The sequence below is a fragment of the Rhinoraja longicauda genome, chromosome 29 (genome assembly GCF_053455715.1).
Source record: "Rhinoraja longicauda isolate Sanriku21f chromosome 29, sRhiLon1.1, whole genome shotgun sequence".
NCBI lineage: Eukaryota > Metazoa > Chordata > Chondrichthyes > Rajiformes > Arhynchobatidae > Rhinoraja > Rhinoraja longicauda.
In genome coordinates, this window is record NC_135981.1 from 16,464,211 (window position 1) to 16,488,599 (window position 24,389).

General features: G+C 44.7%; 1 protein-coding gene across 1 annotated transcript in view; it reads right to left on the reverse strand.

Moving 5' to 3' along the window:
• Positions 1–5,499: 5,499 nt before the first annotated feature.
• The window catches only part of dusp3a (dual specificity phosphatase 3a), a 33,440-nt gene continuing 14,550 nt past the window's right edge, over positions 5,500–24,389 (reverse strand). Inside the window, exons 2-3 of the mRNA XM_078424938.1 lie at positions 23,388–23,614; positions 5,500–15,137 (exon numbers count right to left, since the gene is read on the reverse strand). Coding sequence (XP_078281064.1) covers positions 14,932–15,137; positions 23,388–23,614 — 433 coding nt within the window. The 3' untranslated portion in view covers positions 5,500–14,931. The remainder of the gene's footprint in view (positions 15,138–23,387; positions 23,615–24,389) is intronic.

Below are 24,389 nucleotides of genomic sequence, written 5' to 3' on the forward strand. Positions count from 1 at the left end.
TATAGGAGCAAAGAGGTCCTTCTACAGTTGTACCGGGCCCTGGTGAGACCGCACCTGGAGTACTGTGTGCAGCTTTGGTCTCCAAATTTGAGGAAGGATATTCTTGCTGTGGAGGGCGTGCAGCGTAGGTTCACTAGGTTAATTCCCGGAATGGCGGGACTGTCGTATGTTGAAAGGCTGGAGCGATTGGGCTTGTATACACTGGAATTTAGAAGGATGAGGGGGGATCTTATTGAAACGTATAAGATAATTAGGGGATTGGACACATTAGAGGCAGGAAACATGTTCCCAATGTTGGGGAGTCCAGAACAAGGGGCCACAGTTTAAGAATAAGGGGTAGGCCATTTAGAACGGAGATGAGGAAGAACTTTTTCAGTCAGAGAGTGGTGAAGGTGTGGAATTCTCTGCCTCAGAAGGCAGTGGAGGCCAGTTCGTTGGATGCTTTCAAGAGAGAGCTGGATAGAGCTCTTAAGGATAGCGGAGTGAGGGGGTATGGGGAGAAGGCAGGAACGGGGTACTGATTGAGAGTGATCAGCCATGATCGCATTGAATGGCGGTGCTGGCTCGAAGGGCTGAATGGCCTACTCCTGCACCTATTGTCTATTGTCTATTGTCACCCATGTACCCATCCAAATGTCTTTTAAATGTTGTTGTAGACAGGTGTTATTTTGGGTTGGGACCTTTCTTCAGACTCTGAAACATTGTCTATCCATGCCCTCCAGAGATGTTGCCTGACCTGCTCAGGTACTCCATTCCAGGGCATCGGAGACGTCCTCATTCTTTAGGAAAGGGGGGTTCCCCTCTTCCATTGTAGATGAGGCTCTCATTAGGGTCTCCTCAATATCCCGCAGCTCCGCTCTTGCTCCCCCTCCCCCCATTCGTAACAAGGACAGAGTCCCCCTTGTCCTCACCTTCCACCCCATCAGCCATCGCATACAACATATAATCCTCCAACATTTCCGCCACCTCCAATGGGATCCCACTACTGGCCACATCTTCCCATCTCCACCCCTTTCTGCTTTTTGCAGAGACCGTTCCCTCCATAACTCCCAGGTCCACTCGTCCCTTCCCACCCAAACCACCCCCTCCCCAGGTACTTTCCCCTGCAACTGCAGGAGATGCAACACCTGTCCCTTTACCTCCCCCCTCGACTCCATCCAAGGACCCAAACAGTTTTTCCAGGTGAGGCAGAGGTTCACCTGCATCTCCTCTAACCTCATCTACTGTATTCGCTGTTCCAGGTGTCAACCTCTCTACATCGGCGAGACCAAGCGCAGACTCGGCGATCATTTTGCTGAACACCTCCGCTCAGTCTGTCTTAACCTACTTGATCTCCCGGTGGCTCAGCACTTCAACTCCCCCTCCCATTCCCAGTCTGACCTTTCTGTCCTGGGTCCCCTCCATTGTCAGAGTGAGGCCCAGTGCAAATTGGAGGAACAACACCTCATATTTCACTTGGGTAGTTTACACCCCAGCGGAATGAACATTGACTTCTCCAACTTCAGATAGTTCCTGCTTTCCCTCTCTATCCCCCCCCCTTCCCAGTTCTCCTACTAGTCTTCCTGTCCCCAACTACATTCTATCTTTGTCCGGCCCCCTCCCCTGACATGCCTGAAGAAGGGTTTCGACCCGAAATGTCACCCATTCCTTCTCTCCCGAGATGCTGCCTGACCCGCTGAGTTACTCCAGCATTTCGTGTCTACCTTAGATTTAAACCAGTATCTGCAGGTTTTTTTTTGCCTACAGATACTCCAGGCTTCGTGTTCTACGCAACATATTTAAAATACATACCCACGTGACCTGGGACTAGCAACAGGACCTCGGCCTAAAGATTGCAACATATGGTAGGGCCTGGATACCTGGCCTGAATCCAAATGGATCTGTCTACATGTGTTGGATTTAGGTTGGGTCAAATATATTTAAAAAATCCTAAATCCTTGTGAGTGATGTCATTTCCCTGGAGAGAAAGCAACGAGTTACAAAATCTTGCCTGATGTAGAAACTCGTAGCAATGAGAAAAGATTGGATAAATTGGGATCATTTTCTTTGGAACAAAGGAGACTGAGGGGAGGCTTAACCGGGGTTTCTGAAACTATGACGGGCTGAAATAGAGCTTACTCAGAAGACAGCCACAAAAGGCTGGAGTAATTCAGCAGGCCAGGCAACATGGAAATATAGAAAACAGTGCAGGAATAGACCATTCAGCCCTTCGAGCCAGAACCGCCATTCAATATGATCATGGCTGATCATCTAAAATCAGTACCCCGTTCCTGCTTTTTCCCCCATATCCCTTGATTCCTTTAGCCCTAACAGCTAAATCTTACAGCATCTCTGGAGGAAAGGTATAGGTGACTTTTTGGGTCAATGCCCATCTTCAGGTTTGATTGAATCTGTAGGTCTGAAGAACCAGGAAGGTCTAAAGAATGGTCTTGACTCAAAAAGTCACCTATTGATTTCCTCCAGAGATGCTGCCTGACCCCGCTGAGTTACTCCAGCCTTTTGTCTTTGCTTTAAACCAGCCTCTGCAGTTCCTTCCCACACAAAGAACTTACTCACCTTGGCAGAGCAGCCAAGAAACAGGAGGCATCGATTTATTGTCATTGACAGGAAGACAAGAGAACAGATCAGAACAAAATCTATCAATCAAATTATGGCAGTGATGTGGGATTTGTTGTGTGAACCAGGTGTTAGAGGCAGGAAACCCTCATGAGATGATCAATGAAGATGAACAAAAAATGGTCAGCATGGACAGGTTGGGCTGAAGGGCTCACTTCAAAGACTCTAATGGAAATCATACTTTGTGACCTGCAACCCTGGACCCAGTGTAGGAAAGAGGGGTTAGACTGGGTGCTTTTTCTTCATTTAGCACAGACCCAATGGGCTGAATGGCCCTCTTAATGTGTCATATTTATTGACTCCATGACTAGCTCAGGTTCAGATTGGGCCGGGCCAACCAGGGATGGAGGTGAATTAAACCATGAGAGGAAAAGATTGGGTGAGTGCATGGCTGGTATATGGAACAAGCTGCCGGGGAAATAGTTGTGGCAGGTAGAATGCCATTTACCGTTTGGACAAGTAGATGGAAAGGAAAGGTTTAGGGGAAGGAGACACAGAGTGCTTGAGTTGCTTGGCAGGTCAGGCAGCATCTCAGGAGAACATGGATAGACGATCTTTCAGGTTGGGACTCTTCTTCAAAGCCCCTCCCCATCCCCAAGAACCGGAGAGGAGCTGGAGGGAGTCGAGTGGCACGGTGGCACAGCGGTAGAGTTGCTGCCTTACAGTGCCAGAGAACCGGGTTCAATCCTGACTATGGGTGCTGTCTCCACAGTTTGTACATTCTCCCTGTGACTGGGTGGGTTTTCTCCGGGTGCTCCGGTTTCCTCCCACATTCCAAAATGGACAGGTGTGTAGGTTAGTTGGCTTCGGTAAAATCGTTAAATGATTGCTAGCATGTAGGACAGTGCTGGTGTACAGGGTGATCGCTGGTCGGCGTGGACTCGGTGGGCCGAAGGGCCAGTTTCCGCGTTGTATCCCTAAAGTCCAAGGTCGACGATGGACGCAAGAACAAAGGACCAGTAAGAGGAACCTGGGTCTTACCTTCCGCGCCCTCAAAGTCAACCGTGTGAGGCAGGCGCCCCCAGGCACAAAGGCTGAATGGTGGCCGGGCAAGAAGAGGGGCGGAGATTTGCTGGATGGCTGCAATGGGCCTTTATAGCCAGCTGCCGCTTGGACTTTGAAAGTGGCACCAAAGATTGGCGACTCTTGTATATGGTCTCAGTGGGCTATCTCCATACACTTTGTACTAAATCAGGAATTCTGCCTATACATAATAATTCACTGAACTGTACGCAAAAAAAAGAATTTCACTGTATCTAGGTATATGTGATAATAAAGAACCATTGTAACCTCTACCAACCTTGGAAGGATGAGAGGGGATCTTATCGAAACGTGTAAGATTATTAAGGGGTTGGACACGTTAGAGGCAGGAAACATGTTCCCAATGTTGGGGGAGTCCAGAACCAGGGGCCACAGTTTAAGAATAAGGGGTAGGCCATTTAGAACTGAGATGAGGAAAAACTTTTTCAGTCAGAGAGTTGTAAATCTGTGGAATTCTCTGCCTCAGAAGGCAGTGGAGGCCAATTCTCTGAATGCATTCAAGAGAGAGCTAGATAGAGCTCTTAAGGATAGCGGAGTCAGGGGGTATGGGGAGAAGGCAGGAATGGGGTGCTGGCTCGAAGGGCCGAATGGCCTCCTCCTGCACCTATTGTCTATTGTCTATTAACATAGACAAAGGCTTCAGGTACATGGGAACACCACCCCCTGCAGGCTCCCCTGCAAACTGCAGGCTATCCTGACTCAGAAATATGTTGTGCATTATCACTGGATAGTGAGACTATCTTCACCAGAATGAGGGCAGCAAGACAGCTGGTCACCACCATCTCAAGGGTAATAAATGCTTGAATCAATTAATTTGTTGATCAATTAATCAATTAATTTGATTAATTAAATCAATTAATTTGATTAATTAAATCAATTAACAGTTATCTTTTTTTTTGGAATTGTTAAAATATTAACATAAACATTGTCAATGTGATTTTCATCAAATCCCAGTTTTTCCAACTATTATTTCCTTAGAGATAACGATGGTGAGGAATGATTTGAAACTGCTTCTCAAGCATCTGAACCCACCACTCTATCAGGCTAATGGTTTTCAAAACCTATAATCACTCATATTGATCCTGCCCAGAATTAATTTTATAGACTAGTCAATATTTTTTATGTTTATGAATTTAGAAATTTGTACACTTTTAATTTGATGAATTTCGTTGAATGAAGATGTAATGGGGGGAGATGAAAATGAAGGTGTAAAGGGTGATTTCCATCCTTTATAGATTCAAGTACAAGAGGTAGAGCAAAGGGGAAGATATAAAGTGCAGGATATAACTGAGCACAGGTCCACTGCGATGCTGAAAACCTATTGTATTTGCTCTACCCAGCACTACTCAGCTGTTATCAGGCAACTGAATCATCCTACCACAACCAGAGAGCAGTGCTGAACTACTATCTACCTCTTTGGTGACCCTCAGACTATCCTTGATCGGATGTTTGCTGGCTTTACCTTGCACTAAACGGTATTCCCTTATCATGTATCTATACACTGTAAGTGGCTCGATTGTAATCATGTATTGTCTTTCTGCTGACTGGTTAGCACGCAACAAAAGCTTTTCAATGTACTTGGGTACACGTGACAATACACTAAACTAAACTGAATAAACTAAACTAGAGTTCGGCTTGATTGCATTAATGTATAGTATTATCTGTTTTAATTAGATAGCATACAATACAAAGCTATTCACTGTAGCTCTGTACATGTGACAATAATAAACCTAAACCTAATTATAGAAGGAAGATGAAAGCCCCTTATAAATCTTAGCGATCACACAAGTCGAGATAATAGGCATTGTACAATATATATGCAAAATATTTCCCCTACTGCAGAATAGTCAAATTCACAACATGAGAAACAAATAGCCAGAAGTTTGCCTTTTTATTTTTAAACAGAAAATCCTTGCGTAGAACAAGATCTCAAGGCAAGAGATTTCACTTTTTTTTTTCCTGTTTTTGTCAAAACATACATTTCTTTTACATTCAGAAATAAATACAGAAACTCAGAAATATATACAAGATTTTTTCAAGTTTAAAGCTTCAGGAACATATAAACCTAGTTTCTATAAAATATACTTTAATATGGCAGCTTGTAGCCTCTGCTTTCTGCTTACAGAAGACACTTATATTCAAGATAGATATTCTCAATTTTACATGGTTACTACAGCCTGCAGAAGATGTATCACTCACACCCTTCTCGGCTTGTAGAGTCCCACAATGGAAGCACAAACCAATTCCCAAAATGCAGCATGGTGAGCTTAACAGTTCTCCTTCAACCCCCCCTCCGTGGCCTTTCCCAGATGGAAAGGGAGACACAAGGAACTGCAGATGCTGGAATCACGAGCAAAGCACAAAGTGCTGGAGGACTGGCAGCATCTCTGGAGGGAATGGACTGACAACGTCTTGGGTCAGGACCCTTCTTAAACTGTAATGGGGAGAAAGCTGGAAAAGAGATCTAGGGGCAGGCCAAAACCTGGCAAACGATAAGTGGATACAGATGAGGGGGGAGGTTTGAGAAGGCAGTTTGGTGGGGACAGTGACAAAGGAAACAAAATGGTATGAGATAAGAAATGAGGAGTGCAATGTAAAGCCAGGGGGTGGGATATGGGTGGAGGGAGGCAGGAGGGAAGGGAGAGAGGAAAGGATAGACACAAAAAGCTGGATAGACACTAAAAACAGGCAGCATCTCTGGAGGAATGGGTGACGTTTTGGGTCAAGACCTTTCTTCAGACTAGAGTTAGGGGAAAGGGAAACAGGAGGTATAGACAGTGATGTAGAGAGATATAGAACAAATGAATGAAAGGGAAGGAGATGGAAAAGGCTTATATTTTGACTATCTCATAGAAAGTCCTTGACTTTGATTTCAATAATCAATACTCATCGAAAACTGATAAGCTTTCACCAGAACTATTCTCTGCCTGATGAAATTCAATGGTTGCCATCAGATTTGGGTGTAATGCAGTGTTATTAAAGCCTATAGAGTTGGACCTCTTTGCCTACGTCTGAAATGACTCTCAAAGTCGCCCACTTGCATTGGAAACGTACATGTGCAGCCGGTCACGCAGATTAAGATGCCACGATTCTCTCGGCAGATTAGTCCACAATTTGAATATTTCCCCCTCACGGTGTCAGATGGATCATGTACGGGGAAATGGCAAATTATTTGAATGCAAATCGTCGTGACAAGTTTAACATAAAATAATTTGGCATCTCTGACCAAAATATCCCTGTCAAGAAATAAGAAAGAAGACTGGAGGAAATCATTGGTTCAGGCAGCATCTGTGGAGGGAATGGACAGGTGGCATTTCAAGTCGGGGACCTGCCTCCAGTCTGAAGGGTCTATACATATAACTCCAGGCAGACCATTGTGATTGATGCAGGGGAAAAATAAACACCATCCTCGCTATCAGTCCGCACATCCCAGCGTTGCAGGGGAAAAAACTGTTGTATCAGACCGAAGAAGGGTCCAAACTGAAACGTCCTCTGTCCATTGCCTCTCTGCCTGACCTGCTGAGATTCCCCAGCACTTTGTGCTTTGCTCAGGGCTCCATCATCTGCAGTTTCTCGTGTTTCTGTCAAGAAATACTTCTATTGCTAGAATGCTTGTCCTTTAGATGTATGGGTTGGGGTGATATGCACACCTCGGTCTTATGTAACATACTTATAACAAATGGTTTGTGGAAATTAATGGCAGGAGGAAAGGGAATTGCTTATCTTGTTTTATATCTCGGGCATCTGAATTTGTTCCCTTCTAAACCATGCTCTATTCTTGGGGGTTATTTTCAGATTCATTACACATCAGTACAGAAGTGGCTTTCCCACTGAAAAAAAGTCACAAAGGAAGAGAATCGGAAGCCAAATGGAAAAATAACGATGAAAGGGGTGTGGATGAAGAAAACAATGCCAAGAGCTCTGGAAGAGTGCTGGCAATACACGAGATCTCAGGTTGTGCCGAGAAAATATAACTCCACTGGAAAATATGGGATAAATTGTCCACTTTGTGAATATGAATGAGTGGAGAACCTGCACCTCGATCAGCACATTTTTTACTGAATTGATTTGAAAGTTACAGCATGGAAACAGGCTCTTCGGCCCACTGAGTCCATGCCAGCCATCGGTCATCCAGTCACACTAGTCCCACTTTTTCATCCACTCCCTGTACACTAGGTGTAGGAAGGAGCTGCGGGTGCCGGTTTACACCGAAGATAAGCACAAAATGCTGGAGTAACTCAGCGGGACAGGCAGCTTATCTGGAGAGAAGGAATGGGCGAAGGGTCTCGACCCGAAACGTCACCCATTCCTTCTCTCCAGAGATGCTGCCTGTGTCGCTGAGTTACTCCAGCACTTTGTGCCTATCTTCCCTATACACTAGGGGCAATTAACCTGCAAACCCACACATTTTTGGGATGCGAGAGGAAATCAGAGCACCTGAAGAGAAAACTAGGTCTATGTTATCCCACTATGTTATCTCCAATTTACAGAGACCAATTAACCTACACATCTTTTGGACGTGGGAGGAAACCGGAGCTCCCGGAGGTAACCCACGCGGTCACAGGAAGAACGTGCACACTCCACGCCATCAGCACCCGAGGTCGGGATCGAACCCGTGTCTGTGGCGCAGTGAGACAGCAGCTCTACCAGCAGTGCCACTGTTCCTCTATTCTATGCAAATCACCAGTCATGGGAAACTGAAAGTTAGAGGGCTTGGCACTGCAGTGGTGAGATTCAAGATTGTTTCCCACCCACATGAATGCAGAATGAGCTATAAATGGGAGACAATGAATCTGTAAAATTCCATTCATGTTGAATACTGGAGATAAACCTGCACCATATCATCGAGCTGTACAGCAGGGAAACAAGCCCCATCTTGTCCATAATAACGCAAACTAGGCAGGGTAAAGGGAGAAGGGTAAATTGTAAACTGACAAAAAAAAACAGCATCAATTTAACGATCTCTTTCACTGCCAATTTAATATCTGCTTCATTAAGCATCAGGAGATAAGCAAGCACATTCTCCTCTCTAATGTGCATTCAAGCATCTGACCTTCAATCTTCATTAAAACGACATTCTCTTGTTGGTGTTGCAATTGCTTTCTCGGGAATATGTGCACCTCCCCGGCAAATTGCCCTGTCCTCCATGTTGTGGTAGTGATGCACTGCTAGCCTGTACTCTGCTGAGCAAGAGGGATAATTACAACTGCCAAGGTTCAGATGCAATTGATTTTTTTGAAGAGTTAATAAGCACCTCCACAAAATCTTTAATAGTAAAACATGAAGCACATAGATTTCAGTCCGACTGTTCTCGCCTCATGTTGAGTAGCCTTGTAGTTCAGACACAAAATGCTGGAGTAACTCAACGGGACAGGCAGCATCACTGGAGAGGAATAGGTGACGTTTCGGGTCGAGGCCCGACATTTTGTATCTATCTTCGATTTAAACCCGCATCTGCAGTTTCTTCCTACAAACCTTGTAATTTAGTTTAGTTTCGAGATACTATGCGGAAACAGGCCCTTCGGCCCACCGTGTCCGCGCCGACCAGCGATCCCCGTACACTAGCACTATCCTACACACGAGGGACAATTTACAATCTCTACCAATGCCAATTAACCCCCAAACCTGTACATCTTTGGATTGTGGGAGTAAACCAAAGCACCCGGAGAAAACCCACACGGTCACGGGGTGAATGTACAAACTCCGTACAGACAGCAGCCATAGTCAGGATTGAACCCGGGTCTCTGGCGCTGTAAGACAGCAACTCTACTGCTGCGCCACCGTGCCGTAGAGCTGCTTATAGTTTTAGAATCTTCAGAGTTAATTCACATTTTCTTTCATTGAGAATTCCTTTGTGCAGGGAATAGAAGGAGATGGATCATATACAGGCGGGTGGGATTAGTTTAGCTCGGTATCACATTCAGCAGACATTGTGAGCCCAAGGGCCTGTTCTTGTGCTGTACGTTTCCATGTTCTATGTTGTTTGAAGGGATGTGGCCTCAGTATATTTATTAGTTCAAAGTTAGGGTTTCAAACATCAATGGCAAAAACCAACTGTTTCTGTGAGTGTATTAGAAGTCAACCGACCTTTAACAATGCAGCTAAGACAGAAACATGTTCATAAACATATTTGAGTAGAAACACACCAAGAAGTGTTGGGAAAAAATCTGGGTGTCAAGTTTTAGGACTGTGGAAATCAGAGATCATATTAAAGAACTTGGATAAATAAAATATACTCCTTTTTGACTAAACTAATTTGGTAAAAAGCCCGTAATAACTGCAGCTATTTGAAGCATCCCCATTTTAGTTATTTGTTATTCACAGATCTTTTAATCTGGCCAGATGTTCACCAATTGCTCTTCACTCTCGGACAGATTAGAAGTGTTGCCTCCTGACACTACAGCAGCGCAGAATAAAACATTGGTCCGTGAAACTGCAGATGCTGAGATTCTGAGCAAAACACAAAGTGCTAGAGGAACTTAATGGGTCAGGCAGCATCTGTGGCGGGAATAGACAGCGACCTTTCAGGTCCGGACCTGTCTTCAGATTGATTGGAGTAGAGAGGTGGGGGCAGGGCAGGGCAAGTGATAGGTGGATACAGGTGAGGGAAGAAAGATGGAAGGTAGTAAATGAGGACTCCGCGGGGGGGGGGGGGGAGGCGGAAAATTGTGGAAGAAATGTGTACGCACATGAGGGTGATGGGGGGGGGGGGGGGTTGTGAGGGGCAGGTGCGGTTTACATCCTTGAGATCTGGTCTACAACTACAAAACATGACTTAACACTATTGAGGTTACCAAGGTAAGATAATCAAATACTATATTAAGCAGTGCTGCTCAGTTAATTTAGGTTGACAAAACATACTAAACTAAAAAATACTATTCTGTGCTGGGAAAGACCCCTTAAGCAGATGATACAGCAGCAGAATGGCCACTGATATCTAGTCCAATTTGTCACCGTCTATCGGCAATCACAGCCAAATCTACTCTGTCTTCATCTGACAGCCATACGGTGCACTCTGCAGTAACCTCCACTGACTAATGATCAGGAAAAGCAATCTTAGCTGACCTTTGATTGATTGAATTGATTGAAAGATACAGCTTGGAAACCGGCCCTTCGGCTCACAGGGCCCCCGCCAAACACCGAACATCCGTTCACATTAGTTCTATGTTATTCTACTTCCTCGATCCACTCCCTACACGCTAAAGGGCAATTTACAGAGGCCATTTAGCCTACAAACCTGCACGTCTGGGATGTGGGAGGAAACCCGCAGCACCCAGAGGAAACCCACACGATCACAGGGAGAACATGCAGACTCCACGCAGACAGCACCCAGGTCAGGCTGTAGAGCCCACTTCACCTCTATTTTGCAGTATTCTCCCCCTGCTACAATCAGTCTGAAGAAGGGTCCCGACCCGAAACGTCGCCAATCATACCCTTCATAGATGCTGCCTCAGCCAGGACTTTGTCTCTTGCGCAAGATTCGGCAGTTCTTTGGGTCGTAACTTCAATCTTTCTTCATTTCTGCAAGTGGCAAGAATTTTTGTTGGACAAGGGGAAATATGTTGTAACTGTGATAGTCACAGATCTTTGGAAGACAAAAGAAAGATCCCAAAGCAGCCTTATACTGCTTTCAATTTGTTCACTCTTCTCAACTTACTGGAGTCCATTGTATACGGTGTTCAGCTACAATGCCATCTAAAAAGAGCCTCATATGAATTAAATACAGTAACAACACATTCTAAGTCAAAGCATGATTGTCAAATGAGATGAACATCACAAGCCAGTAAATTTGCACTTAACTTTCATTTTGCATACCTTCCAATCTGTTCTCACTTTCCTTCTTTGATTGGGCATCCTAGAGTGTAGATAAATGGGTTCTGGGGGATACAATTCCAATGTGATCGTTCTTTATGGGTAAGCAACCATCAATTTCCTCTCTGAACCTGTTCCTGCATTCACTCACTCATTATCATTGAATAGACACATCCAGACATCAGTCTCGTGATAGTGAACTGGGGCGGGGAGACCTCCAGAGCCCCACTCATGATTCCTATGAACAATTGAGTTTAGTTTAGCTTAGTTAGAGATGCAGCATGGAAACAGGCCCTTCAGCCCACCAAGTCTACGCCAACCATCGATCGCCCATTCACCCTAGTTCTACGCTATCTTATTTTCGCATCCAATTTACAGAGGCCAATGAACCTGCAAATCATTGGAGTGTGGGACGAAACCGGAGCACCCGGAGGAAGCACACGAGGTTATAGGGGGAATGTGCAAACTCCATACAGACAGCACCCGAGGTCAGGATCGAACCCGGGGTCTCTGGCACTGTGAGGCAGCAGCTCTATCAGTTGCGCCACTGTTCCGCCCAGATTTCTAGTACACAGCCACTGTTGGCCAGCAGAACCTAGAGTAGTTGTGAGCTTACCAGTTTATGTAGGTTACCGCTGCACCTGGGACAGAGACCCACTGGGTCATTGGGAAAACCCATATTTGTTAGCACACCAAACATTTAAGATGGAGCTTACTTCTTTTCAATACTGAGTGCACTTTGCAACCTCAAGTTTTCGAAGCCACGAGAAGTGACTATTCTTTGTGTATCTGGACCAAAAACACTGAACAGTTTAGCAGGAGGATGAAGTAGATAAATAGCAGGCATTTTGTTAGTATCTGCAATGTGGGTGATGGTAAAGAAGTTGAGGTCATGCGATATTCAGATGTTGCCCACAATGTTAAAAACCCAGTTTATATAATAAAGTACATGAACAACTGACAATATTAAAGGCATCTTATTGCTACAGTCTTAATAACACACACTTTTCAGATATAGAAATAGTTACAACATCTTGCAAATGCAAATTAGTTAGGCATGGCTGGGACCAAAGTTGTTTTTCAATTTTCTTCAGTGGGTCCATTAAATATCCTATTTAAACAAAGTACTGGAAGAGCTCAGTGGGTCAGGCAGCATCTGTGGAAGGAATGAACAATGTTTCAGTTCAGGAGTCTTCTTCAGACTCTTCCAAAAACTGTGGACTAGGTCAGAGGAGCGGTCCTGACCCGAGACTTCGTCAGTCCCTTCCATCCACAGATGTTGCCTGACCCGCTGAGTTACTCCAGCACTTTTGTTTTCTGTTCACCAAACATCCAATCTGCTTCTCCAATTCTCTTTTACAATACTCTCTACTTGAAATAGAGTTCTCTACAACTGAGAAAGTAGTACGCCGAGCCATTACTGGACACTCTCCATGGCTGAAGCTCCACCATAATTAAAGGGATTAGACTCTCCAACTAATTTGTCAAGTATCATACTTTACAAAAATGGGGATTGGGTTGGGGGCAGCAGGGAAGGCAAAGGTCACAAGATCTGATTTGGACCCAATTGTTCACAAAATCATTGCAGTGGTATTTCTTTCAATGATTTACAGCTCACAGTCTCCAAATCCATTACCAATTACGACTTTTAAAAGGCATATGGATAGGAAGAGTTTAGAGAGCCAAAAACAGGCAAATGCGACCGACTAGCCCACTATGCCAAATTGGTCAGCCACAGGACCTGTCTCTGTGCTGTACGGTTCTTTGCTATAACGACTCATCACCACGTGATCGATTTACCTCCAAATTATTGATTGCAAAGCTGTTTCTATCATCAAGCACAGGAACATACTGTATACTTAGGCACATGTAATAATGTAAGTCTTTTACACAGAGGATGGTGGGTGCCTGGAATGAGCTGCTAAGGCTGGTGGTGGAGGCAGGTACGATGGAGGCGTTTCTGAGGCTTTTGGATAGGTACATGGATACGCAGGGAATAGAGGGATATGGATCTCGTACAGGCAGAGTGGAGTAGTTTAACTTGACATCATGTTTGGCACAGACATTGTGGGCTGAAGGGCCTGTTCCTGTGTGTTCAGTTCTCTGCTCTATAATGCAACAGTTAGAAGAAAACATATTTGGTCAAAACATAGAGTTTTCACTTAGATTAACTAAAGATCAATGTAATAAAAAAGGAATATACTAAGGAAACATTCGGCTGGGCAGGAAGATTTCTTTGGAAAGAAAAATAAAAGTCAGGAACCCTTTAGTTTTTTTCATTTTCATTTATGGCCAAATGTCATTATCTACCAGTTATACCATTCATTTGTTTAAGGACCCAGTGCTAAAATTGAGAAGACTGGGGAAGATTGAGTTTAACTGGGGAGCTTCATACCTTGTTGCACAGTGTGCTAACTTGTCAATGGTGCCGAGCAGTGCAGGCTGCAGGTGAAGTGAAGACAGAATGGAAGCTCAATTTATATAGCGCCTTTCGCGTCCTCTGCAGGGCGCATTACAGCCAATAAAGTTCACTGAAACTGCAGCCACTTCGTAACGCAAGAAAATTTGCAGGTACTCACTCGGTAGCTGCGTCAAGCCCAAGTAAAAATGGACTAATTGCAAAACAGTACATTACTATTGTGGGCTTATCCTCGAGGGGCACCGCCTTGTGGAGGTGGAGAAGAATGCGTGTGCCTATGATCCCCAGAGCTAAACCGTCAGGTGCTACGCTCTTGGCAGGGTCACCCATGGTGGGCAGGTCGAGCAGGGAGGTCCCTGACCAAGCGTGGCCCAAGAAGAAGACCTCAACAGTGGAACAGGGGGAGGATGGTGGATGGCCAACAGGTGGAGCACCACAACGGCTGAGAAGGTGGAAGAAGCCTGCAGCAGGGAGAGAGACTCCTAACTGTAGTGGAGTCCCTGCTGTTGGGGCCAGGTCGGTCTCTGACAAGGACCGTGTGGTCGTGGTCCGTGCACCAGTCTCCCCCACAGTGAACGATGCCACACACAGGCATCCATCTGAAGGAACATGAACATCCCATGACGAAGACTCACCAGGAGGACAATTATACTCGACTTCGAGATCGCCAATGATGACGGTGGGCTATTTCTAACCGATTTATTTCATTAGCTGTAACTTGAAACAATAACCAAGCACGATAAACCAAGAAATTTCCCTGCATCATAAACGACCAAAGACCGACATGCCTCAATCAGATTCTAAGAGTGCTACGAAAGTTGTTGATACTAAAATTACGTGTTAAATGTAACGCAGGACTACTCAATATCTTGCCCTCTCTCTCTCTCTCTCTCTCAATTCCTATTAACAAAGTTAATCCCACTGAAGAAATGATTGAAAAACTGAAACTTTGTCCCAGCCCTAAATTCAACACACAACATTTGGTACATCGAAACCTCAGGCATCTATTAATTCTGATCAGGCACTGGCTATTTCCAAGATGGTTAAGATTTAATTTTACCCTCCTTAACCAGTTTCTCATTTAACTGACAGAGCTGTCGCAAGAATCCATCATTTGGACCGATCTCCCTTTTCTGACGGATGGTGAGGAGGGCCGTTTTGACATCCATCTTGTGCTGGAGCATGAGGTAGGCGATGACGAGAGTGGGTGAGCGGCTGTATCCTTCTCGGCAATGCACGAACACTCGCCCTGGGGAAAAGCAACGGCGTACAATTAGTTTCTGGTGCTCCCCAAATCAACAAAACGGGCAATTCCCTGTCAAATGCATTCAAATGGCTGTCCAACCATAGAAACTCCCCTTCACAACCCCACTCCGACCTTGTAAGAACCGCAGATGCTGGTTTACACAAAAGGACACAAAGTGCTGGAGTAACTCAGTGCGTCAGGCAGCATCTCTGGAGAATACGGGTAGGTAACCTTTCGGTTCCTCAGACTGATTTAGTCCAAAATGGCACCCATCCATGTTCTCCAGAGATATTGCCTGACCCAGTGAGTTACTCCAGCACTTGTCCTCTTCCACCTACCACATGCCAGGCTTTGTCCTGCCCTCACCTCTCTTTACCAACGGTCACCCCCCTGACTATAATCAGTCTGAAGAAGGGTCCCGACCCAAATGTTGTCAGTCCATTCCCTCCAAAGACGCTGCCTGACCCGCTGAGTTCCTCCAGCACGTTGTGTTTTGCTGCCAGTCAAATATTTCCTCCCAGACCCGAGCTGAAATTGTGATGGCAAACCTGCCCTCACACATTTTCAATCATGTTTCAATGTCCAGCATCTTCACTGTCACACTTTGCTTCACAGCTTACTTATGTCATTTTTATTTTCGCTAGGTTAAGGATAACAAAAAAAAATCATTGGACACTTACAAAAGAAGAGTATGAATAGATTCACATTTCTGGTGAGTTTGGAGGATGGTTTGAATCCTTTGAACTTCAGGGTGAAATCATGTTTATTAGCACAAGGTCTCACAACATTTTTAAGGTTAGAGGACCCTGAATAAAACACCTGGCATCCGGAATATAATCTAAAGAACACGCACTGCCCATTATCAAGCAACTTCATGTTATGTTAAGTTTAGTTTGCTTTAGTTTAAAGATACAGCATGGAAATAGGCCTTTCGGCTCACCGAGTCCACACTGACCATCGATCATCTGTTCACATTAGTTCTATATTTGCACCCAGTCCCTACACATTTGCACCCAGTCCCTATATTTGCACCCAGTCCCTATACAGAGACAAATTACTTTACAAAACTGCATGCCTTTGGTATGAGGGAGGGAATCAGAGCACCCAGAGGAAACCCACGCGGTCACAGGCAACCTCCACACAGACAGCACCCAAGGTCAGGGTCGAACCCGGGTCTCTGGCGATGTGAGGCAGCACTACTACCAGCTGCGCCACCATTGGTATTAATACTGTTAAGGTAAGGATAAACAAAAGTGATCAATTCAATAAGAAAGAGTATTACTGGATCTGAGTACTACTGGTTAATCAGCGTTTAATGCCCATCCCTAATCACCTTTGAGCAAGTGGATAGGGCAACTTTCTTGAAGTGCCGCAGCTCATAAGATGGTTCTGCCTGGGGAGGGAGTGCCAGCATTTCAACCCAGCAATGCATTCTCAAGTCAGGATACTGTACATCCTTGAAAGGAACCTGCTGGCGTGGAGTTCACAGGAACCTGCTGCCCTTGTCTATCTTGGTAATGGAGGCCTGTGATTAAATGCAGGACATCTTGTGGGTGCTACACATTGCAGTCACTGTGTGCAAGTGGAGGAGGGATTGAATACCTAGTGTGATTAATATGGTGCCCGCCAAGTAGGCTACCTTGTCCTTGGTGGCGTGGAGCTTCTTCTCAGATGTTGGCGCTATACTCATCCAGGGAAGTAACAAGGACCCCATCACATTCTTAACCTAGGCCTGGTGGATGGCGGAAAGCCTGTTGGTGTCAGGAGACATGTTACTCATCACAAGTAACTCAGCCTCTGACCAGCACGTGTAGCCAGTGTCTATGTCATTTCATGGTCAATGGTAACTAGGGTTGCCAACTGTCCCGTATTAGCCGGGACATCCCATATTTTGGACTAAATTGGTTTGTCTCATATGGGACAGCCCTTATAGCGTATTAAGCCCGGAGGGTGTTGTAGGCCTGGGCACTGTAGGCCCGGGTGCCGCTGTAGGCCCGAAGGTCGCTGTAGACCATGGGGCCGCTGTAGGCCCGGATACTGTAGGCCCGGGGGCCGCTGTAAGCCCGGACACTGTAGGCCCGGTGGCCGCTGTAGGCCCAGACGGTGTAGGCTAACAGAGTGTGTTCGGGGAGCGGGGCCGAATGTGTTCGCCGAACGGAGGTTGCGTAGCAACCCGCCTCCCGGCCCGGGCGGCCGCCATTGGTGGAGCAGGAGCACGTGGCCGCTAGCTGGGTGAGGTCACGTGAGGTGCGGGCAGACATCACCTTTTGTCCCTTATTTGGGAGTTCGAAAGTTGGCAACCCTAATGGTAACCCCAGGTATTGATAGCGGGAGACTGAGCTATTGAATGTCAATGGTTGGCAGTCGGACAGAGATCAATAACAGATATAACTAGATGGAAATCCAAACTACCCGCTAAATGAGTCTAGCCTGGCATTTTGCCTTTGAATATACAAATTCAAGTCGCTTTCCACTTTGCTCAGAATGGATCTGCAGAATAGAATGGCAGAATTTTCCTTCAAGACTCAGGACCATCAGCAACAATGCCAAAGTGGCAACCTTGCTGGAGCTACAGAAAATAGTTAAAATACAACACCAAAGTAAGCTCACTGACCGAAAGCCACTTAAAAGATTAAACATCTGTAACTTGATATGTTTACCATGAACATAAGTGATTCTTTTAAACCCATTACATCCTAATTGAGACCAGAGTCATTAATCTAATCATCTGAGACACATAAAATTGCAAAATTACATCTTCAACATTGACAAAGAAATATCACAGACAAATCTACTGTACATAGCCGAAAATATCTGTGATGCATTAGTTGGGTGATCTTATTTGAATGAATAATGTACTTATTTCTCTATAAAATATGTCATGAAAAAATTACTAAACTATTTATTGTGATCGCCCTACATTTAAACTGCAGATCTTTATGCTCTCTCTTGCTCTCTCTCTCTTCCCCTCCCTCTCTCCTCTCTCTCTCCCCCTCCCTCTCTCTCTCCCCCTCCCTCCGCCTCTCTCCCCTCCCTCTCTCTCTCCTCTCTCTCTCCCCCTCCCTCTCTCTCTCCCCCCCTCTCTCTCCCCCTCCCTCTCCCTCGCCCCCACCCCCTCTCTCTCGCCCCCACCCCCTCTCTCTCTCCCCCTCGCTCTCCCTCTCCCAACTACTTACTTCGGTTTAAACCAACATCTGCAGTTCCTTCCTACACATATTTACTTGAATTGATAAGACTCGATTTCCCAGTATCAATTAATCGATTCAATTCAATGATGCTTTATTTTCACATGTACCTATGTACAGTGAAATTTTTTGTGTTGCATACAACCGATAAAATCATACTATAAATAAGCACAATCATAGATAAGCACAAAAGTGCAACGATTGTAGTGTACGAATAGTAGACTTCACTGAGGCAGAAAGTCACCATGATTCTTGCACCTTGAATGAGGGGTTCAGAGTTTGCAAACCAGAATTGTTTGAGTACAAGGAGAAACGAGGCATTGAAATGTGCAGCTGCTAATGTACGAGGTTGTGAGAGCCATGCACGCACCCTCCAGCATATTTTCAATGTTATCTCCTTCACAAATTCACAACACCCCTGACATCTGATACAGAAGAATGAAAAGTGTGTCAGACAACTGAACCAGCTTTCATGTTCACAAGATGCAAATATTATCAAGAAAAACAAAACTACTACAGAGGACGTAAATCTGAAATTGAAATAGAAAATTCTGGAAACACTCAACATGCCGTGCAGCATCTGTAAAGAGAGAAACAGAGCTAATGTTTTAGGTTCATGAACTTTCATCAAAGTTTCATCAAGGAAGAACAAAGGAGGACCTGGCGTGGGGGAACAGCCGTGAGGGGAAGAATGAAGGAGGGACCGGCGTGGGGGAGGGGGGAGGATGGGGATGGGGGCGGAACAAAGGAGGACCTGGCGTGGGGGAACGGCCGTGAGGGGGAAGAACGAAGGAGGGACCGGCATGGGGGATGGGGGAGGATGGGGATGGGGGCGGAACAAAGGAGGACCTGGCGTGGGGGAACAGCCGTGAGGGGGAAGAACGAAGGAGGGACCGGCGTGGGGGATGGGGGAGGATGGGGATGGGGGCGGAACAAAGGACCTGGCGTGGGGGAACAGCCGTGAGGGGGAAGAACGAAGGAGGGACCGGCGTGGAGGAACAGCCGTGAGGGGGAAGAATGAAGGAGGACGCGGCATGGGGGATGGGGGAGGATGGGGATGGCATACTTTGTAACTTTGTCGGCGCCATTTATCTTTGCATGCCTTGGGTATGTAAAACAAAGAATTTCACTGTTACTCATCAGATGTGACAATAAAGTTATAAAGTATTCATTTATTCATTCATTCCTTTTTTCCTGAGATGCTGCCTGACCCGCTGAGTTACTCCAGCATTTTGTGTCTACCTTCGATTTGAACCAGCATCTGTAGTTATTTTCCTACACATCTTGCCACTCCACTGCGAATTCTCCTCAAGGTATGTCTACTTTGAAGAAGTTCTCCCCCTCTCTTCGACGAGAGTTTAGCAGTCTGAAGAAGGGCCTCGACCTGAAACGTCACCCATTCCTTCTCTCCTGAGATGCTGTCTGACCCGCTGAGTTACTCCAGCATTTTGTGTCTACATTCATTCATTCAAGTTTTGCATCACCTGCATGTTCTGTTTTATTTGTGGCCTTATCATAACCCATCTGGAAGTCTAGGAATTGAAAATTGCACCATCACTGCTCAACAAAGGTACTGCATGGTTACAAAATGTCAGGGCCATTACACCGAAACATATCCCCCCAAAAATGTTTTTTTTTTCCTCTACAAATTAGCTCAACGCCCTATGGAAATGATGTTGCTATTTTATGCTAACATATTAGAAAAGTTTTCAGATGGGCCTTAAATTCTCTGATTTATTAACTGTGCCTTTGCCAAATATTATCTGTATTTCAGTGATGGATTATAAAACATCTTTCAGGTAAAGTAAATTCAGCACCAAAAGAGATGAGAGATGGTTCATTGCATTGCGTGATCAGTTTTTTAAAAAATCATCAACCTCCTAACCTTTACCAGAGGAAATGCTTAGTGGGTCAACAAAAATGTAGATCGTTACAAAGTTACAGGTCAGAATTAAATAGCCAACATCAATCTCCATTATCTTCTAATAGTATTTATTATAAATTGCAGCTGACCTATAAGTTTCAGTTTCCTAATTTCCCTTTCTTTATTACCCAATTATTTCTATTACACAGCATAAATTACTATACTTTTTTTTTTCTGTGAGTGGAACTATGCAGATATATCGAATTTGGTTCCAATTCATAACAAGAATGACTGATATTTTAGTGCCACCATGCTGTTTTACGTTCTGTTTAATTCAGTACAATGTCTCATTTAACTTTGCTCCACAATGCCAAGAACCAGTACTTTATTTTGTGATGGTAAAAGCCATCAGCTCTAAAAAGTCAAAAACTAGATTTTATTATTTTTAATATTGCCATAAGATTACTATAGTTTAAAAGATAAAATGCATTCATTATATTAGACAGTCATTCCCTTAAATTGTCTGAAAAAGTTTGAAGAAGGATCTCGACTCAAAAGGAAGGTATCACAAAATGCTGGAGTAACTCAGCAGGTCAGGCAGCATCGAGGAGAGAAGGAATGGGTGACGTTTTGGGTCGAGACCCTTCTTCAGTCTGAAGGGTCTCGACCCGAAATGTCACCCATTCCTTCTCTCCTAGATGCTGCCTGATCTGCTGAGTTACTCCAGCATTTTGTGATACCTTCGATTTGTACCAGCATCTGCAGTTATTTTCTTACACATCTCGACTCAAAACGTCATCCATTCCTTCTCTCCAGAGATGCTGTTTACTCCAGCATTTATCTTCAGTGCAAACCAGCATCTGCAGTTCCTTCCTACACACTTAAATTGCTTAACAGCTTAAAGGACAACGATCCTCCACAGACACCAACAGCAAGGAATGAAATCCACGCAGGAAACTTTTTTTGTCCTCAAAAGATGCACTGCCCTCGAATCAATAGATTACTTGCAGAGAAAGATGAAAGAAATTTGTTTTTTTGCAAAATGGGAACTGGTTTACTTTTGATTTGGATTCAGTTAATATACATGAAGAACAACTTGATAGCGTAAAATACTCATCTCTAATTGTCCTCAAGCTGATCATTTATGAAGCTGTGCCAGAGGTCACCTCTATACATGGGACATGTTGGTCTGCGTGGGCAAGCTGGACCTGTTTCCACACTGTATGACTCTATGACACCCATCCGTTACCACAGTGATGGTCACAGTTAGCCGATGCTGGGGAGTGAAGGTTGATTGTCTTCCTTTAAGAATCAGGTGGGTTTTTAACCAATACTTTTTTTTAAACTCCAGTATTTTTATTTAATTTACTGAGTTACATACACTTATTTTTTAAATTAAATACACTTAATTTATTTTTTGAACCAATAAGTTCAAGATAGCTTCTTCCCAACAGCCATTAGACTGTTGAATACTGCACGATGCTAATCTAAACTACGAACTTCTTTGGACTGCCTTAGGTTGCACCAAAGATACTATCTTTGGGTGGCACTGAGGACTTTTAGGTTTTTGTTGCACTAGTATTGTTGTTATTCATTTATTGCATTATATTAGCTTACTATGCGAGACTGCACAACCAGCACTGCTCCCAGCAGATGAGTCAATAGTAACAGTTAAGGAATACACAGTAAACTGATGACAATTTATCCTTGTCTTTACTTTTATTTATAATCAGAATCAGAATAACCCTTATTGTCATCCAAAAAAACAAGTCTTTTGGACGAAATTCCGTTAACCACAGTCCAACAATAAGAGCAATTAAAATAAGCAATAACACACACAATCACAAACCAACACAAAACAAAAAAAAGAAACATCCATCACAGTGAGTCTCCTCCAGTCACCTCCTCACTGTAATGATCTCTAACTATCCAATTTGCTGCTGTAACACTGTAAATTTCCCTGGTGTGGGACGAATAAAGGAATATATTATTATTATTATTATTATTATTATATATTATCTATATGTATTGTGTTTACAAGGTTGTTATGCTGCTGCAAATAAGAATCATATTGTTCCAGTATCAGTGTACATGTTAAATTAAAGATTCTTGACTCTTGACTAATTTTCCCTCACCCCTATTTTGGAATAGGGCCTTTCAGAGACATTGTGTTGTACCTTTATATCCCCCATGATTAAATAAATACTCAGCTAATTGCAGCTGGTCAGAGCCATACAGTGTGGAAACAGGCCCTTCAGCCCAAATTGCCCACACCAGCCAACATGTCCCAGCTACACTAGTCCCACCTGCCTCCATTTGGCCCATATCCCTCCAAAGCTGTGCGATCACAGTACCTGTCTGTTTCTTAAACATTGCAGTTGTCCCTGCCTCAACTACCTCCACTGGCAGTTCGTTCCATACGCCCACCACCCTTTGTGTGAAAAAGTTACCCCTCAGATTCCTATTAAATCTTTTCCCCTTCACCTTATCAGCTTATAAGTATTATCAGCTAGTTATGTGCAAGGCTGCTGGACAATGGAACTTAAGCTTACTATTGTGTAGACATCAACTCAATGACTCCTCTTCAGTTTGAAAGGGCTTGCAAGAAATCACCAGCTCCTTGGACAATCGTCAGCTGACCAACGACCTGAACGAGTTTTACTGCAAGTTCGAGAAACGGAAACATAATCCTGGGATCCCCTCCCCCCCCCCCCCCCCCCCACCATATCATCTTCACACATCCTCACAGATTGACTCCAGTTTGCAAAGGCTGGACCCTTCCGCACCCACCCCTCCCAAAGCAGCAATTCATACCTACTCACAGACTGACTCCGTTCTGAAAAGATTGGATCCTTCCCCACTCACTCCTCCCCAAGCAGCAAATCACACCTACTCACAGACTGACTCCAGTTTGCAAAGACTGGATGGACCCTTCCCCACTCACTCCTCCCCAAGCAGCAAATCACACCTACTCACAGACTGACTCCAGTTTGCAAAGACTGGCCCCTTTGTTTGTGTTGCCATTTGTGAGCGGAGCACCAAGGGACATTCCTTGTATATGCACATACTTGGCCAATAGACTTATTCATTCATTCATTCATTCATTCATTAAGTAGCAACAAGTGTTGTAGCTGAGACAACAAATTCACAACCACCACAGCGAGTTATCCATAGTAACAGTTTTGATACACACGTCTGACTCACCATCCTTTTGTAACAAAGACTTGTCAATGAAATCAGCAGCTTCTTCAAAATAGGAGCTCAGGTTGAATGTCTCTGTGTCGTTGGCTTTGATCCCGTGGTAGATGATCCCTGAGCCTGCGTAGAACTCCGCATTGGTGTTGACATGCATGAATGATTTTCCTTCTGCACTGTTTAATATGTGCGTTATCCCCAGTCGCTCCAACCTCATCAGATTTTGTGCCACAAACCTGCAGAGTGAAAGATTAAAAGCCTAAATCTCTCAAAGGTTGTCAGAAACCAATAATGGAGGTCATCAATCTCACCCTGCATCTATGTTTCCTTCTGCACAGTTACAAAGACATAGAAGCAGAATTACGCCATTCAGCCCATCGAGTCTGCTTCGTCATTCTATCATGGTTGACCTATTTTTTACCTCTCAACCCTATTAGGCGCCACGGTGGCGCAGCGGTAGAGTTGCTGCCTTACAGCGAATGCAGCGCCGGAGACTCAGGTTCGATCCTGACTACGGGCGCCGTCTGTACGGAGTTTGTACGTTCTCCCCGTGACCTGCGTGGGTTTCCTCCCACACTCCAAAGACGTACAGGTATGCAGGTTAATTGGCTGGGTAAAATGTAAAAACATTTTTTTTTTTAAATTGTCCCTAGTGTGTGTAGGATAGTGTTAATGTGCGGGGATCGCTGGGCGGCGCGGACTCGGTGGGCCGAAGGGCCTGTTTCCGCGCTGTATCTCTAAATCTAAAAAAATCTCATTCCATCTTCGCATAACAATAGACAATAGACAATAGACAATAGGTGCAGGAGTAGGCCATTCAGCCCTTCGAGCCAGCACCGCCATTCAATGCGATCATGGCTGATCACTATCAATCAGTACCCCGTTCCTGCCTTCTCCCCATACCCCATCACTCCGCTATCCTTAAGAGCTCTATCCAGCTCTCTCTTGAAAGCATCCAACGAACTGGCCTCCACTGCCTTCTGAGGCAGAGAATTCCACACCTTCACCACT